Source organism: Ooceraea biroi, chromosome 6 (genome assembly GCF_003672135.1).
Source record: "Ooceraea biroi isolate clonal line C1 chromosome 6, Obir_v5.4, whole genome shotgun sequence".
Classification (NCBI taxonomy): domain Eukaryota; kingdom Metazoa; phylum Arthropoda; class Insecta; order Hymenoptera; family Formicidae; genus Ooceraea; species Ooceraea biroi.
This window is the reverse complement of record NC_039511.1, coordinates 365,232-384,586: the sequence shown is the minus strand read 5'-3', so window position 1 is coordinate 384,586 and position 19,355 is coordinate 365,232. Positions and strand designations below refer to the sequence as shown.

At 38.0% G+C, this 19,355-nt stretch overlaps 2 protein-coding genes and 2 non-coding genes across 4 annotated transcripts; all 4 read left to right on the top strand.

Moving 5' to 3' along the window:
* The first annotated feature begins 9 nt into the window (after positions 1-9).
* Positions 10-2,792, top strand: LOC105276535. Its single transcript, XM_011334238.3, has 5 exons — positions 10-407; positions 754-886; positions 1,086-1,229; positions 1,356-1,507; positions 2,285-2,792. The coding sequence occupies exons 1-5, from the start codon at positions 319-321 to the stop codon at positions 2,505-2,507; spliced, it is 741 nt and encodes a 246-aa protein (XP_011332540.1). The 5' UTR covers positions 10-318; the 3' UTR covers positions 2,508-2,792.
* A 4,401-nt stretch (positions 2,793-7,193) lies between these two features.
* Positions 7,194-10,049, top strand: LOC105276534. The gene is made up of 2 exons (XM_011334237.3): positions 7,194-8,270; positions 9,150-10,049. Exons 1-2 carry the CDS (start codon positions 7,508-7,510, stop codon positions 9,953-9,955), a joined length of 1,569 nt encoding a protein of 522 aa, XP_011332539.2. The 5' UTR covers positions 7,194-7,507; the 3' UTR covers positions 9,956-10,049.
* Positions 10,050-17,554: 7,505 nt separating this feature from the next.
* Trnas-gcu lies at positions 17,555-17,636 on the top strand. Its single transcript has one exon. It is a non-coding gene; the product is annotated as a tRNA-Ser (tRNA).
* A 627-nt stretch (positions 17,637-18,263) lies between these two features.
* Trnad-guc lies at positions 18,264-18,335 on the top strand. Its single transcript has one exon. It is a non-coding gene; the product is annotated as a tRNA-Asp (tRNA).
* The last annotated feature ends 1,020 nt before the right edge of the window (positions 18,336-19,355 follow it).

The following is a 19,355-nucleotide window of genomic DNA, read 5'->3' as shown; positions in this document are numbered from 1 at the left end:
ACCTGTGAGAATAATGTTATATTAATCTACTCCGTTCAATATATGTATAGGTACATATGAGATAAGAATTCCTTTTTTTCCTCAGTGTATCATATATCACAATTTTAATACCCTGTGATATGCGGTAAATATGCGTTACAATAAACATAATCTTTAGATTTTGTCAAGACAGATAATCTCAAGATCTATAGTTACACTCGCCAACACTCAAGACATTATCGAATCGGAAATTCTGATAAAGATGTCCAACGGTAGGGGACTGACAATAAGAATGCAGGAGAGAATCAAATCAACCATAGTTAGATTATTAGTGCAACCATGGCTGGTCAAATGCGATTAGCTTTCTTTCTCGTGATCATAACATTAGTGCACAGCAAAGTTTCATCTCCTATTATCAAGCAAACCTTGTAAGTCTATACTTGTATTCAACTTATAAGCTAACAGCTGTATGCAATTTTATATACGACTTCCTCAATGTAACTTTCACTAAATCGTTTTATGACTACACTTCTGTTTCATGTACATCTTTTATATTTTTAAGATCACAAATTACAAATAACTTGACAATGATTACTAAGAGTGAAATAATAGTTTTCAAGTTTTAAGCAATGTAAAGTTTAAAGAATTATTGCGACAAACTGTACGATGTAAATAATTGATTTATGACTTAATTTTATTAATTATTTTATTTTATTAATTAATTTGGATAAGTTATGAATGAAATGTCCAAGAATATTTCTGTATATTGTGCAGCAACATTAGCTCTCAAGCAAAATTAAATGAGATCGTGGATCGTCTATTGCCGCGTATACGCAGTTTCATCTTAGAAAATGGTATGGATCCTACGGACCTCATCGATTTTTCTGAAAGTATTTTCCCACTTTTGGTACGTTTATTTTATGTTAAAGAATTTTCGTTAATAGTTAATAAAATTTTTATTTTCGAAAGAATTTTTAAACTTCGCGGCGAAAGAGAGTTTAGTAAATACCAATTTATGTCTCTGCAATATATTAAAGATAACATTTTATTAAAGGCTGCAGATTAAGATATTTCATTATGATTATATTTTGGAATAACATTTTCAGCCTGGAATACTGAAGGGAAATATAGATTTCAAGAATGGTTGGTTGCAAAATCTATCGCAATTAAAGCGTGCCGGATCCGTAACCGGGGAGTACAAGGATAAGCTCTTCATGTTGAATATGAATTTTGGATTTGATGTTTTGGACGTAAGTACGAGACTTGCACAGTGATATCAATTATTAAACATATAGAATCATGGTTGATATTGATTATTGAATAACTATGATTCATACTATTATTGATATAATACTTTAATTTTTATTTATTTTCAGTTTAATTATGAATATTACTTGACATATATGTTATATAAAAGGCAAGGTGATGTAAACGGTCGTTTTTACAATCTTGACGTTAATGTTGTAATAACGATAGATTTGACTAATTACCATTTGAGTCTCGAATCTATTAAATTCTCGAAAGTTAGGTAAATATTCCTTTCTTGTGTATTTTTATTTTAAATTTATACAATCATTATAGGTATCGGAAAATGTTTGTCAATAATTGTAACTTATCAATCAAAGATGATAGCGCACAATAAGTTGTTTTCGACGAAGATAAAACCGTAATTTTGCGGGCGGTAGCGAAACAACTTGCAAATGATAATCACAGATAAATAACATCTCTAATTACATACTGATAATGATTAGATAATCGGAAAATGACAATAATTATCGTGCTAAAAATTACAATCGGATCGGATTGTATTTTAGCTTAGATTAGATTTTATCCTTGACATTAAGTCTCACATAAAGAACTTCTCCATGAGTTTTTAAATTTTATTATTAATACTTGTACCTGCAAAGATTACGTGAATAGTTGAGTTGACTGATTTTTACTCGTCACGCATTTAATAGCGAAATATTAAACAAAGATTTTAATTTAATTCGTAAATTTATTTTATGAGCATATTTTGCAAATTTATGATTTCGCCCGAACAACATGTTTTCACAAATTTTATAAAATTAATTAAGTTAATTGAAAAAAATTTATTTTAATTACATCCTTTGGTAATTATTTGCAATAAGGAAACCATCCCCGAGATCGTAATAATATTTTAATATATCATCAAGGTCATCACCAGTCAGGCTAATGATCTGGATGATGTATTAAAAAATTATTGAAATCGAGGGTGGCTCCCTTATTGTAAATAATACATTCTTGTAACAACATTCTTTTAATAAAATATCTTTACTTTTCGCAGGAAATATGACATCAAGTTCGAAGGTAATATCTTAGATGTTATTTTAAACGCACTGACTAAAGTAGTCACACTGTTTTTCCGTACATATATATTAACAGGCATTGAGAATCGTTCCATGATGATTCTTAATGCAAAAATTGATGAATGGAACAAGAACTTCCCACGACCAAATCGTACGGAAGTGATAGAAAACTGGCTTAATATGAAAACAGATTTCTATTAACTTTTTTATCATTTTAAAAATGTTCATTATATTCGTTCGCATTAAAACGTACTATATATGTATAATAATAATATTTAACAATAAGTACAACTATCTACAAGCGCGATTTAATGTTTTGTGAAATAATCATTATAATAATATAAATTTAATATGCCCGATTATATATATGCTTATCTAGAAAACATTTTTATACTTATGACATAATAACAAATGATTGCAATTGATAAAGAGATAGGATATTTTGTATGACTTCTTTCATATTCATAAACAAACTGTAACATTGAATTATAATGATTTTGATGAGCAAGTTACAAGCAGACGAGCCTATCTAAGGTGACGATCAATATGCATTACTTACAACATTGTTGAGCCGCGACTTGGCGTGCCGCTTAATCTTATTAAACTTACCCGGGTTTCTCGGGCACGTCGCATCTTGCCGCCGCCGTCGCGGTCGTATCGGTCGCAAACGACGATAGTGCAATCTGCATAGAGATGGCTCCATGAAAATCCACCGGGGTCGGTCTCGAGGGATATATCGAGCACGCAATATAATCTTGTTTATACACAGAACATTGTCACGTATATCGTGACCGGCCGATCGATAACGCCGCCCGATGCAAGATGTTAACTTGCTGGTACTAATATCCTGCGTATTCTGTTTCTACAGGGTGCCTGACATAAGGCGAAAAACCTCTCGCCCACAGGTAGATCTCGTCAAACTGAAATAAAAAGTCCTGTACCATTTTACAAACAACCACGTAAAATTTCGAGTAATTAAGTAAAGAAAGTTGCTCATCAGCGGATTCGAGGGAAGTATGAATGAATAACGTAAAAAACGCGCGCGTGCGCGCGCGATTTCTTAGAAGAACGAGATAGCAGCGAGTATCGAATTACAGCGGCAGGCGAGGCGACGCTTCTAAGAACGACACACTTTCTCGGCAACACGAGCGCTTGAATGAGACGCTGAGAAATGATTGTCCACGCGTCGTCTCGCCTGCCGCTGTAATCCGATACTCGCTGCTGTCATTCATGCTTCCCTAGCTCGCGTCCGCTGAATTAGCGAACTTTCTTTACTTAATTACTCGAAATTTTACGTGGTTGTTTACAAAATGGTACAGGACTTTTTAATTCAGTTTGACGAGATCTATCTGTGCCTGTGGGCGAGAGGTTTTTCGCCTTATGTCAGACACCCTGTATACCATTGTGTCTAACAATCTTTATAGATTCATGCCTTGTTTAGTTACCAATCTATGGAATTCTAATGGAAGCCAATATATAATATTTATATACTAATACAGCGTACAGAGAATAGCGAGTGGTTTGAAACGAAATGCAGTGGATTACATTATTATTTCGTACTTAAGCTGAAGATATTAACTTCATGTCAAAAGTTATAAATCAATTATTCATAACCGTATTCTCCTGATATCAGAGTATCACTTGTTTCGATCATTGCATAACAATTTCAATGAGAAACAAATCATATCTTTGGAAGCCGTTAAAAACCATCTGTCTTCCTTCTTCAATACAAAACCGAAGCTGACGTTAAGAAACGATTGTAAAAAGCGATCATTGATTAATAAAAATTTTTACATGCGAAATTACTTGAGGTTTAATAATAAATTGGGCACGAACTTTTGCACTCACCTTAATATTTGAATATGTATTTAAAAAAAATATTCAGAAACGCAAATCTGGAATATGGCTTGATTTCCCACTTATTGTTAGTTCGCAATATCGTGGCTGTGAAGAGGACGAATCGCGTGGTTCATGATAGGCGCATGCTTGCATTATCCACAATGATACCAAGACATACCTGAATTATGCTTCATACTGACAATGAATCAGATACTCAATATAGCGGACCGAAGGCAAGCCGCTATTGTCCGTCTTCGCGTACGTAGTATCCATCGCTGCCTATTATTGATCGCGATACCGGCACGCCGAAGGATTATGAACCTGCACATTGCCGGCTACCGCGTCGCGCAAATATCGCTGAGGCATCCTGGTGAAACCGATTTATCGCGGCTGCTGATGAATTCATCGAAAGCTGTCACTGCATCTTATGCAACGGTATTTTAATATTACAGTTGTTAATTTTGCAAGAGAAATACTAGGTTAACAACATCTACATTTATCTTATCAACAAATTACGAAACGTGGAAGATTCTTGGCAGAAGAGAATTTTTTAAATAAATCTTGCTGTAAGATATAGTATGACTTGTAAATTATTGTAGTTTGAAAATTACTATAATTTAAATTATTTTTCGATCCTTTTAAGATATAAACATTCATTCACTATCCCTTCTAATAAAATATTGAATCTCCTCCTCGATGTAATAGCGATTCTCAGAGGATGTGGGAGTAACTTCAACTTGAAATCAGACTGGTACATGCGCAGAGTCTGGTAGAGGTTTTGAGCCCACATTGGTGCGTAAACCTCTGGCGCAGTATTAATCCGCAACGTTTCGCATTACGCAGACACGGGCAGACGTAACTAGCGAGGATTTCCTCTTTTCCTCCGATCCTCTTTGTGTTTGCCGACTAGGCAGAAACTGATACGAGACATGCTGGTAGATTACTTCAAGTTGGACGCTGATTAGTACACAGCGTGCGACGACGAAACGGGCGTATATGGAGAGAAACGCGACGAAATGGAGATTGTACGTGTTGCACGATGGTCTCTTTACGAAAATGCTGACGCTATACGAGAGATCGAATTCGAAGGAAATTAATTTTCCCTAACTTCACTTGCACGATGTGACATAGTAGCAGTTGCGATATAATCGATTTCTCAACTCCAAATGTCGGGATATCGGGAAAATTCTATCGGAGTTTTAGTATTAAATTATGTTTGTACATCACATTTCAAGTGTGGAAATGTTGCAAATCTTTTTTCCAAAGTAGGATTTCACAAATTTTTATTATTCCTCTCATATCTTCACAGTCGCGTATTTATCTATATTCGTATTTATCTATATTCGTATTTAGCTCCGTCACACCGAGATGACTCTATCTCTCTACGATAACTTAATGTTAGATTCTGATTCTGCTAATAAGTCCTCGCTTCTCAGATATACGAATTGGCGGATCCTTTACTTCGGTAGATCCTTGGATGCTTCACGATTGAGACGACTATTAATAGAAACGCGAATCATGAAGCGAGATCGTATGGGGGCAAGGTTGCCAGTGGGAGCGGTAAGAGACGCCATCGTTTTGGCGTTCACGAAATCGCGGTTGCGCGCGACTACCTGCTTATCGATAAACAAAATTAATCATATTTGCACAGATGGCACGCAGGAATGGTACGGAGGATATGATGTTGCTTATAATACGTTTAGCCAATAATCGGACGATTTAATCGGAGTACCCAATATATATATATATTATATAGCATCAGTCGTTCGACCAATTAAAGACTTCAAGATGATATACGATTGTAACAACTGCAACGTAAGGATATGTTACTTAAAAAGTCAAACATTGACCTATTTTCTCATTCATCAACCATATTATCAATCATATATTAATCAACTCCGTCATTTACGATTCCAGTACAACTATTAGCTGTACTTGTATCTCACTTTTAGCCTCTACTAACGATAAGAAAATCTAATGATTTATTCAGCGATAATATTTGCTTCGATAGACTGCTTTTCGATTTGTAGATTTTCCTTCTTGATTCATGTTGAAATCACAGCTGAAAGATTTCACCCGAATTGTAGGCTTTGATGCTGGACATCGTACAGATCGCCACGGCCCATGTCGAGGCCGAGGCCGAGGCCGACCGAGTCGAGCCGAGCCGGGTCGAGCAGAGCCGAGCGGAGTCATGCTAACGAGCGGACGGCGAGCGCGTTTTGCTGCGACGCGACGCGGCGCGGTACGACGCGATAAAGCCGAGCAAAGCGGATGCGCTGCTTCGCTCGAAGCGGGTGACGCGTTTGCAACTGCACGCCCAATTCAGTAGCGGCTGCGTATCGAGTATCAAGGCGCACACATTTTCGGCAACGCAACTTCTTTATTCCTTCTTTATACGATGTTGAATAATGTGTGATGGAAACTAGAAGTAAATTGGCTGCTAAATAATAGACTGGACTCAACAGAGAAAATACCGTGATGATACTAAATATACGAATGATGGATTACAGACGCTAATACAAGTATCAGATGATGCTGTAGAGTGTAGAGAGTGAAAGTCAATGAAAGGAGTAAATAAAGTTAAGATAATCTAGTCTCGTGGGAAAATAAGAAAATAAGAAAAGGTCTTATTTGTCGAAAAGTACTCTACTAAGGCAATAGGAGTCTCATTGAAATTTTGCATATAATTTGCGTATAATTGACGATTCATGAAATTTCGAGCACTTTGATGAATCACTGAATTACGTTCGAATCCGCCAGCTATCTACTACCCCGATTAGCATACTCGGACATTGTCGTAATCCATCCGCTACCCGCTTCAGTACGTATCTCCGTCCCTGTGCGCGCGGCGTGTTCACCGAGCCGACAGTGGTTTACTCGCTCGGCGTTATAGCCTCTTCTTCTCCATCTGCCCCGTCCCATATGCGTTCTCTCTCGCGCGCGCGAGGATTGTCCGCGCCGCGCGGAGCCGCGCTGAGTCGAGTCGAGTCGGGTCGAGCCGCGCCGAGCGGAGCCGAGCGGAGCCGAGCGCTGGGGTCGAGCGGTGCCGAAGGCCCCGCTGTGGCAGCGACGCGCGCGAGTAGCACCACATCGCCGGAGCGTGTGTGTGCGTGCGTGCGCGTTGTGCTCGCTTGTACTCGCTCTGCTCCGCTCTACTCTGTACTTTTCTCTCCTCGACCGCGCGAGCGGGTACGAGGTGCTCGTCGTTCTCGCGATCGTTCTCGCGATCGTTCTCGTGGTCAGCGCGCGGTCAGCGTAATCAGCGTCGAGCGTCTTCGCCATCAGCGTCAGCGTCGTCGTCAGCCACCCCCGTTTCCTCGCGCGTGTTGCGCCGCGTCTCTCCGGCTGGCCTGCGCGCGTGCATGGACGACACGCGCGCACAAGCCGACGAGGATATAGCCCTGGATTCGTCCCGTTTGCGCTCGTCCGCTCGGCTCGGCTTCGCGAGCAACGCCGCCGCCGCCGCCGCCGCTGTCACTGCCACAGCCGCCACCGTCACCACTACCACCACCTCCACCTCCGCATCGGTCGCCGCCGCCACCTGCCGCGTCGCGAGGCGCAAGAGAAAGAAGAGGAGGCGTCAGCGACTTGCTACGAGCAACGACGACGTACCCAGCGTCGCCGTCGCGGTCGCCTCCCGCAGCAGCAGCGCTACCACGCCGTGTAGCAACGCCGCCGTAATCGAGGGTACCGCTGCCGACGCCGTCGTCGTCCTCGAGCCTGACGCTGACGCCGCCGGCGCCGCCGGCGCCGCAGTCACCGCCGCGGAGACAGACTCAGCGGCGGCGCGGGTCGATAAACCGAGGAGCCGCCTCCTCGTCGAACAGCACACCGCCAGCGGGCAGGCCCAGCCGCGCGTCGGAGGAAGCGGCGCACGTGCGGCCGCCTCCTCCGTCGGCACCGCCGGCACCGTCACGCTTCTCAATCGACGCGCCGGCAAACGCTCGCCCCGGCGATGCAACGCCGCCGGCGGTCGTAGGAGCGCGATGACGATGGACCTTCAGCGATTGATCAACGAGGTACATGCAAGACCCGCAATTTGGGACCAGAAGAATGTCAACTACCACAATCGTGACGTCATACTGAAAATGTGGCGGGAGATTGCGAGGGCTTGCGAGGTGTCGAGTGAGTATATGTACGACCGTATCCTGCTCACGTAAGTCACGTTACTCGTGTGCGTGTTACGCGCACGTGCACGTGTGGGTGGTTGTCCGGCTCGATTGGTTGGCCGCTCGTCGCGCGTCTGGGTGGGACGCGTTTGATACAAGTCGATTGGTCGCCAGACCGTACTCGTACATCGTATTCGCGGGCTCCGTCACCTCAGGATCGTTCTCGGTTGGGTGATATCACTCCCGCTGATGCGTAGAATGCGTAGAATGCGTGAATTGCGTGATACGAGTTTCGAGAGATGCGTCGGTAAAGACGAATCGAATAAATTTGGCCGATTGCTAGAGGCCACGGTTGCATCTGCTGGAACCTTCGCTCGTCGGCGCGGCGGGTCGATAGCTTACGCCTTACGCCTTACGCCTTGCGAGGGGACAAGCCCGACTGGAGGAAACAGGTTGCTAGTTCGCACGGATCACCACTAGGTCGCACGCTGGTATCATCGTGTTGTAGTTACTACAAAAAATTTGCGACATGCGCCTGATGCGCCGCTCGCGATAGCACGTGTGCGCAAAATGCGTATGCATGGGTGTATACCCGTCATCATGAGCGGACGTAATATCGATGATGCGATAACGTTCACTAAAAGATGCATGGCGAATAAGCATTTCTCATGATGCACGATTGTATAATGCGACCGTATAATAATTTTCTAGATTAATTCTCGAGAGTCTGCAACATCTCACGTTTAAAATGCGGATAAAATATAGGATTTCGAATGAAATTGTTTCGAAAGATGCGAGTTACTTTGAAAATGATCTTGTGTAACTCTTGAAATTTGATAACAGACGGTATATTCATCACTTATGCTACAAACATGATCCTTACTTTGTGTTCTAGCGGATGTCGCCAAGTCCAAGTGGAAGCACCTACGCGATAACTTCCGGAACGAGTTGAAGAAGACCTACCGGGGTAAATGCGACGGCGGTAACGGCACCGAGCACGATTCCAAGTGGGTCTGGTTCAAGAGCCTGTTCTTTCTACGGGACCAAATGAATTCCAGGGTGATCGGCTGCGCCTTATCGCAGAATTGTGTCGGTATGCGCTCGTCACCGGATGGCACACAAATCGAACCGCAAATCGACATCCTTGAAGGTCACGAAGAGACACAATTTGACGACGTGGACGGCGACTCGTGCCAGTCTTTGCTGTCCAACGACGATGGTCTGCATCAAGTAATGCCGCCGCCTAAAATGAACAAGATGATCGGTCGTAAACGAGCGTTGATGGATGCGATTGACAATGATTACGCGGACACCGACCGAAAGCGATACGAGTCACTGCAAAAGAGATTGGCACTCGGATCGGAGGACGAGGACGATACCTATCATTTCCTCATGAGCGTGCGAAATCCATTGAGAAGTTTGCCACTCGACAGACAGATGTTCGTCCGGCTCAAGATTCAAGAGCTAGTCTATAATGAGATCAACTCACAGAATCAGCAGCAGCAGCAGCAGCAAACGGCGAGTAACCGCGGTGTGGTCTATGATGCGTCCTCGCAGAGCCAAGATGTGAAGCCACCGCGTGCTGGTAACAGTGGCAATGGCGTCGTCAGTGGAGACGTCGTCAACGAAATGTCAAATCCAGCATCATTGTTGCAGAACTGCACGACCGAGGGCTCCGACGAGGGCGCCTTCTTTGGTTGACGAGTGTCCGCCGTAGTTTAACCCGCGCGTGCTTATATAGGCTGTAAGAAGTTATAATTTTAATAGAGAATAAACGACGGTATTTTTTCAGTAACACTGGCACATTCTTCCTTTTCACGTTCTTTTTTCCTATCCTTCAACGATAATTCAATATTTTATGTTAAGATGTAACATGAATTGATGACAATCGATAAAAATGCATTCCATTTATTCTTGTCAAGTTTCTACTTCATTTAAGGAGAGATTCGTTATAATTATTCGTTACAATTAGTATTAGTATTATTAGCGCGCGCGTACCCGATCTACGTACACGTAGACGTAACTATATATTTCATCGTAGCAGTTGATTTCTCGGCTATTTTTCATTTTTCCTGATTAAAAAGCGTGGGTTGGAGTACTACGAACTGTATGACGACACATAGAGCAATCAGAAACAATGCAATATGAGAGAATTTCTCTGATCAGACTGGAAGAAAAATATAGTATGATGTAAAACTGATCAAATTTATCAATGCCGAGCGCACTGCATTCGTCAATTCTTCGCATTGATGCCCACGTTGTAACCGTTTCATTCGTTAGTAGCGATTGGAACTCGTTGGGATCTTAAATCACAGCGCGAATTTTCGTTCCTGCTAAAAAACAATGATAGGTATAACATTTTATTACAATATTTTTAAATTATTTACATTTTTAAAATGAGATACATAAGTCGTCAGCTTGTTTATACAGATAATTAAGTTGTGTTATAAAATAAATATTATTTCTTAATTGTTAGCGTGAAAAAGATTAATATTGAAGAACGAATAAAAATGCTGAATAGTTTGAGAATATGCTAATTTATTTACATTGATGTTAGCTATGTGCATTGTGCAAAACTTGTTTCCTCTTTTCAAAACAAGTTTTTCACATATTGTTCACATGTTTTCTGAAAAAGACTAATGAGACCTGAATAGGAATATCGCATCTGCATCATAATGGCACATTTCAAAAGTCATAAAATCGTGTATAGCATTGAAAAAACTATATTCCTTGCAAAAACTTGTATTTAAGTATTCTTTTATGCGAAGGTAAATAACTGAAGCTGAACTAATTTGAACACGCAATACTTGATGCGTAAACTGAAATGATGTAACGTATCTGGTACATATGCTTTAATGTTACATGTTGAAAGATTAAGTATAAGGGCGTGTAATCATGTATGATGTTATGCATCATCTCATGTGTCAAAAACGAAGTCATCGTATTCCGATCATGATTGGATGAATATTGTTCGTTTAACGACGGTCACGTATGCTCAAAGACATTGAATATCGACCATATTTCCAGAAAAAAATGTGTTAACTCATGGTAATTACATGATAATTATGAAAGTACACATTTTAGATTGCATTTTCTGATTTTTGTTTATTATTTTTAATGAAAAGTATAGGATTGATCTTTTTCTGCGTATATATTATTATTGATGAAGACTTTATAGCAAGCTGGTGGTTGTCATCATCGATACAATTAATGCAAATTTCACAACTGGATTAACGGTGATACCTCATCGAATTGCGTTACCGCGACTGATGTCGCTCGGCTAATGGACGGAGTTATTATCGTCCGACCGCTGGATAATGGGCATCATCCAGTGGTGGATATTGCGGCGAATGGAAGCCCTAATTTTGTTGTCACGCTGGGTATACGTTAAAACGTAACCCAATGAGAGCGGGAAGCGTATGTTGTATTGTTCCTGTGTAACACACGAGTACTTTGCATCGATAGAGTCTTTCAACGGGGCTATCGAATGCGTGTTCCGGCCCCGATATTCCGCCGCTCTGTATCCTTCACTCCGATAGATATTGTTGTTATAAAGAATAAAAGATACATGCGAGAATGTCATAATTAAAAACTCGAAAGAAAACAAAAGTTAATTTTCTTAATTTTCTTAATTTTCTTAATTTCAAAGACTATTTCTCTCGCGTCTGTGAAAAATAGGTTGGGTTAAAAAGCCCTTATGTATTTATCCCAATGTATTATACTGCAAGGTATTACGTGCAACATTACGAAATATGATACCGAACTTTCCGACTTGTCAGGGACAAGGCAAGACGTGTATTTCAACGTAACGCAACGGAGAACTGCACACGTACAAAACACTTGTATGCAACGTCATCGTGCAATTCTTGTCTCCGTTACGGACACAGCTCGCAATGTATTGACTAGAATCGCGCGATGATGCATACTGTTACACCACGGCCGCGCGCGCGAGCGGTCCGCTGAATGCAACGTATTGTGCGATGTGATGTGCTCGCGCGATCGCCATTCCGATAACGTCGTTCATTAGCTCTGGCGAGTTTGCACCAGTTTCTGAGGTGGTTGCACCGCGTGCACTGCCGGTTATTGGACGTCGATGAGACACGAGGCGCATTGAATTTAATTAAAGCAGGTTATTAAGAGATGCAGCGAGCACGAGTCGATGGGTGAATGTGCTTTCGTTCTTCGAGGCACAAATTGTGTCTTATGAGAATTAATCGATAATATTATGTTTCTCTATTAATTATTATTATCGACTTTCTGAGTTGAAGCTGCGTGTTCTTTATCACTTAGACTTACGTGAAATGTCGGAATCTAAGTGACAAGAAATGTCGCTCCAATCCAGAGGTCAAATCAAAAAATATTTCTTGTAGATATGAGAATAATTGTTCATAACTGATTGATGAACACCGTATGTATAATAATTTTATATACATATACATATATATAATAATTTTGGAATTTCACTAAAAACTTATGCTACGAACTTTTGTTACAACCTAACAGATGTCCTAATACGTATCCTAAATAACTCTCAAGAAAAGAAATAAGAAATAGTGAAGTAAATATCACTAAAACTGGATTTCTTATATTTTTATATAAATTCGCGGTAAAGCGATTAAAATGTTACTTAGCGCTTTCTTACATTCGTGCGAATTCGAAAGTGTAAAATCGCAACCATATCGTATATATTTCGCGCGATCAATTCCCCAATTTAATTAACTCGTTGTCAGTTACGTTGCGTGAGAGTTTTCGCGCACGCGGTATGTAAGCATGCGAGAAAATGGTCATGTGATTCGAAATCTCGTTGCCTCAGTTGTTTCGGTTGTCTCGGTTACCTCGCTTGTGTTGTTCGCATTTTGTGACTCGAAAGTGAGTTTTATGTACGTACCAGTGCCGGAAAAGCCAATTTCAGCGTCGGATAATCAGAACTGCGTTGAACTGACCACGATTACGAGAGTACGTGAGTACGATTGACCGAGCCCTTCGATATTGATGCTCCGTATTGCATATTCCGTCACCTTGGATCGACACTGATCGACAAATTTATATATGTTCGATATATACATATTTTACATTATTTATTCGGAGCATCGAGCATCGCGAACTTAGTGCATAATAATCTCATTGAACATCGGGATTATCATAAGATCAATAACGATTATGAAGATTTATCGAGGCATGTAATCCCTATTCGTTTATGATATTCTGTTTTTGTTACATTGTTATTTTTCTCATTTTTTATCGGCCAAATATGTATCGTATATTGTCTGCATTTGCATCAAATGAATCCAATGGATGCGGAGAAGAATGCTCTTTATTGCTTTGTTTACTTGCGCTTCGTGCAGTTTTATAATCTTTAAAACGAGCATCTGTGTATAACGTGTATCTTGCATTTCGACATACGAGTTCGTCGAAATTCGCTTAAATTGAGTAAGCTTCGGGAATGTCATATAAATAACGGGCCGTCGTATGTGTGTGACGAATTATTCGATATACAATTGGTTATGTGCGCACATGAACAACTATTTGCACTAAAGAAATAGGCAACAGCAGCGAAGCAAAAATTACAAATGCAAAGGAGAAACATCATAACGATAATTCTGCATGATTTGGTAAGTGTAAATATGTTTATTGTATGCAATATTATATTCTCATGCGAGTATTTATGCAAGTATTTAGAATTATCTTGTCGTGATATCACAGTTTTTTATTCATAAACTAGTTTTATATAAGAAGAAAAAGAAATAAGATATCACTTTTTAAATGGAACGTTATTATTATTACTAATAATATTATTATTATTGTTATCATCATCATCATCATTATCATCGACATTAAAATGGAAATGTAATAAAAGGTTATGTGTAATATCAAATTAAATGAGTCAAGTGAAATTTTTGGAAAAGATTCAGTTAAGAAACTTGATATGTTTGAAATATCTTACAACAGATTATATAAATATATTGAATATTTTCATGAAGAAGCATGTGATGCATGTATGCATATGCAATATACATATATATATATATATATATATATATAGGCAGTAATCAATTTTCTAAAATTTTCTTCAAAATTTAAAAATGAAAATTCATAAACCACCTTGTAAAAGAAGAATTTGTACGTATGCGTTATAAGATAGAATTTCTTGTTTCCTATCGTACATTTTTTCATACATGATCAGGACACATAGTCATTATTTAAAGTGGCTAGTTATGTATCGCGGTTCAGTGCACTCTACCAAGTAACTCTACCAAGATAAGCAATGCGAGCATGTATGTATATGTTATCGAACGATTTCGCTGATCAACATTTGTTAACTGCGTGCACTTATATACGTTTCCCGCTTAATAGAAATCTAAAAATTCGAGAACCAGTCGTAAGAGCCGAGAATATACATATACATATACATATACGCCTTTCATACATATCAATCGACTTTTGAGGATATACGTCTTTTGCAGTCAAAGGGTTAAGTCTCACATTTTTTAAGATTTTTTCACTATTCGTTTCTTTTGATGTGTAATGTATGATGTAATTTTCGCGTAATATCCTTCGATCAAATAACTCCTTGACATATTCGGAAGCGGATATACACGTGTCTGTCATAGTGGATAGATCGATATTAATCGCCAGAGCATGTGATTTATTATAACGCTGCATTCCTCGGGATTGGTCAGAGTATTAATCAAGGCATACTCTCGCATGCATGACCTTATTCAGCAGAGACATTGGTTGACGTTGGCGCCAGCAATCGTATAACGTGCAAAACTCCGATCCGTCCTTACAAGTGTGTTCGCCAATTCGAGCTGGTGCCTACGTGCACATCGTCGCCTCGACCTAGAAGTGCCTGTCTTAAGCCTGTCGCAAGCACAGGTGCCGAGGCGTCATTAGAATTGTCAGTATTGTTCATATGCGTTTAAAACATCGATTGCATATTACGTAACTTCCTACGGAACTAGCGGATGCGTTTCGAGAACCAATACAATGCGCACATTCAAGTTTCTCAAGTTTACTTTCACTGTTATTAGTAAAACGCGATATTTATTATTGATGCGTGTAATTGATGATATTGTATGTAATGCCATATCACGAAACGAGTGATAATTCCAGTTTGCAATGATTTAAATACTAGATATTCTTATGGATAATCCGATAATTGCAGAAATGTATGTCTTTAATCCAAGGATAAACTAATAGCATTTAGTATTTGATTTTAAGTTCTACTGGGACTTATTTGTCGCTTGGTAATTATAGTGAAATAAAATGCGTTCAATTCAATCGTGAGGCAATAATGTTTTATATGCAATGATTTATATTTGCATGCGTACCAAATGTAGTCACGATAGTGCGCAATTAATGTCAGCGTAATAGCAGCGCTCATTAACATTAACGATCGCAGAGAGAAATAATCGTGCATTGTTCACCCTACGATGATAACAAGGTAGGTAGATATAAAAGAGGCCACTTATAATCACTTATAAAATCGTAGCGTCCTACGTGAATCTGTGATTAAATTTGCCTAGAAATTGCTAAATTGCTAAATAGAAAAACCGGTGTTGGTATTCGAAGATGAAATTCGGAAATTAAAGAGGAACTTTCACTATTAGAATTGCAGAATCGTTCGTAAAGTACATGTGTTCAATGTACATATGTGCGGAGCAATTACAGAATACTTTTATCATTATAAATTCACATACAAATATAACTAATTCTTTAAATTAAATTTGTTCAACGGCAATTACTTTTTAAGTTTAAGTTTAAGAAACGAAATTTATTTGATTTATTTATCTGACAATGAAGTTAACATAGATGTATGTAGTTGTTCCAAAATGTTTTTCGCACAGCGCACACACGAGCACTCACTCGCGGAAAAAGAAACTTGCGTTTCACAAAGAAAGGCTCTTTATTGTAGCTTGCATTGACAATACAGCTTAGCTCGAACCAATACGCAAGGGAACACGTCTTATTGCCACCAACGCGTCGCGTCAACTCTCTCTTTTTTTTCTGTTTCCAGGAGACATCAGGAACTCTTCTTAGCTGACGATCAGCTGGACGATCGGCTGCTCGGCATACGGGGTAGTTCCACAACAGGGAGCTGGACATTGTACAACATTGTGTGTTGTATGTAATGAATTCGATACGAATCGAGCAGTTGTTTAAAGACAACTTCGACACATGGAAGAAATGGAAGCGACTTAGTGTTACTTGCAAAATTGTCGAAAAAAGAATAGAATTTCGTCATTAGCCGACATATACATATAACATAAGTATAATATTTCGCACACGCACGAGGGGCCCTGCTCTCATGGCTTATATCGATCGAAACTTTCGTAATAAAAGTTCCGGCTTAATCGTGGTTACGGCTGGTAATCACGACTAAGTGAGTTATTACCGAGGCTGCATTATACAGTCATTCCTTTGAATTTATTAACACGTGCACCCGCAAAGAGACTTACCGAAGCATCGTTTATCGTTTCTTCATCAAATAGATATTGGATGAGCGAACACTAACTTATGGCGATGAAATATGCGTCGGTGCTAAGTATTGATTAAAGGTTACTAAATCCATTATGATAAAACAGATTATTAAATATTTTTTTAGGTAAATGTATCGATAAAATCAATACTTACAAAAGTTAAGACTTTTCATTATTGATTATAACGTATATTGTCAAAGTCCAATGAATCTTCTCTTTTAAAAATAAGGTCGTAAATCCGATAATATTCAAATGATTTTAGATGTCTTTCACTGGATATAAAAGAGTTATTAATAAAAAAAGTTAATAAAGAAATTACGAACTTTTTCTCATATATCTGTTGTTATACAATTACGTTCTTGTCATTTAACATTTTAATGAATATAATAACCAAGGATTGAAATCTTTTAAACGTAACTCATAGTCATGACTTTACTAATGTTAAAGTCAAAATAAAGCGATTAAAGTTGGATTCTCTTTTATGAAAACTTACATATTTATTAACAACTATTTTAGAAACAATAGCAATAATAACTAAAAATCTTAAAGATTACCCAGAGTCATGATCTTGACAATATACATACATTTTAATTATGTTATCTATTATGTTTTATTATTTACATTTTAAACATTGTAGATATTATAAAAAAGTACTTGTCCTTAAAAGGATCATCATTTTTAATATAGAAAATATATATTATTCTTGAAAAAATTAAATAACTAATAATAATATTAATTAAATTTTATTAAAAAGTAATTAATTTATAGATAAATTTAGAACGCATTATGATCTGTATATTAAGACAAAAATGTAGACGAAGACGAGGTGGCCGAGTGGTTAAGGCGTTGGACTGCTAATCCAATGTGCTCTGCACGCGTGGGTTCGAATCCCATCCTCGTCGGTCTGTTTTTTTACACTTTTTTAAATTTTAGTAATCGTATAATTTTATATTCGCAATTTTACTAAAAATAAAGAATTATATAAGCTAGGGATTTTCTTGCGGTTAGATTTTCTTTTTTTTTAATAAATAAATTATTTGTTTAATTTAATACTTTTAGGTCAAAAGATACACAAAAATATTTACGAAGAATATATTTTATAAACATATTTATTTTACATTTTTTAAATAATGAGATACTAGTAAAGTCGATAATATTTTAAAACAAAATAGGAAGATAAGAATAAAAAAACACAATGATTTGTAGAAACTAATAATTTATATAATTCAATGTATTATTATGAACTTACGTTAACACTTTGATAGAAGGACAAAAATGAAAAATCGAAATAAATATAAAATTAGTTATTAAAATAAAAACTTCAGGTTTAATTGTAAGAATAGAAGATTCTTAATATATTAATGTTTCTTTTTACTATTTTTATTGATCTGTGTCGATAATTGATGGATCTTCTTAAATACTTTGTAATATATTTAAAAAAATTTATATTATATTTTTATAAATTTCTTTGTAAATATATGCTCTTTGTGTCCCTTTTATTGATTGTTGAAAAATCATCCCTTAAGAATTCCTCGATAGTATAGTGGTTAGTATCCCCGCCTGTCACGCGGGAGACCGGGGTTCGATTCCCCGTCGAGGAGAAAATTACTTTTGTATTTCTTTTATTATTTAGTTTAGCATCTCTCAAGTACACTTAAATACAATTTACAATAAACGATGGTTCTCAAGATTATATCTGAACAAATTCTGGTTTTCGAATTATTAATAAAATTTATTAATTAAAATGCAAGTTATAGTTTATGTATGGTAGCATAATTAGTGCTAATCTAATTACAAAAATAGTTTTCCCTTGAAACGTATTTCGATTTTGATCATTTAGATTTAAATTTGCTGTAAGAAGTTCTTTCAAGAAAAACAAATTGTATTGCTGCTTGGTATTCAGCGACAATCGATAATGCGCAACAGTGCCTTCATGGTTTACAACATGGTCTATAACACAACGCAGATGCCTCGAATGTTTATCTCTTGCCAATGTGGTAACTCTAGCTAAAATGCTCTGTAAGTTATGGGAAAAGGGATCTTAACGGCGTGCTAAAAAGAAGACAGAGGAAGTTACGGCAATGTGGCGAATTGATTATTCTCGACGCACACAGCCATGCTTGTTGTTTTTAGAAAATGTATTATTGCCTGTATTCTTAACTGTTCCAGTGTAAATTAACGTGTTTCTGATAGAAAGTGTCGGGAAGGTTTAAATGTGCTAGAGTACTTGAAAGGTATAAGATAACAATTTACGGATTAGGCGCGATTTATGTATATTCACTCGTGTTCCTGCTCACATGTACGGGGTGTCTTGTCAAACAGTAATTATTATAATATTTGATAGCTTTGTTTTGCTGAATTGTTCGCATGTATTTATTCTTAGATCAGATTTTCCAGTTTTAAGATAATGAAAGAATTCGAGAATCAATTATTTTGTTAAGGGGATTAGAGCGGTTTCAACCGAAAATTGGGTGAGATTCAAATGATGGTTGTGGACAAATAAATAAACATACACAAAGTTTGTTTGTTACACGTTTTTTAATGTATTTTATGGAATAAAATAAGCGTCAGAAATCTACAAAATATTAATAATTGAGTGAGAAATTGTTGATAAAAAAACG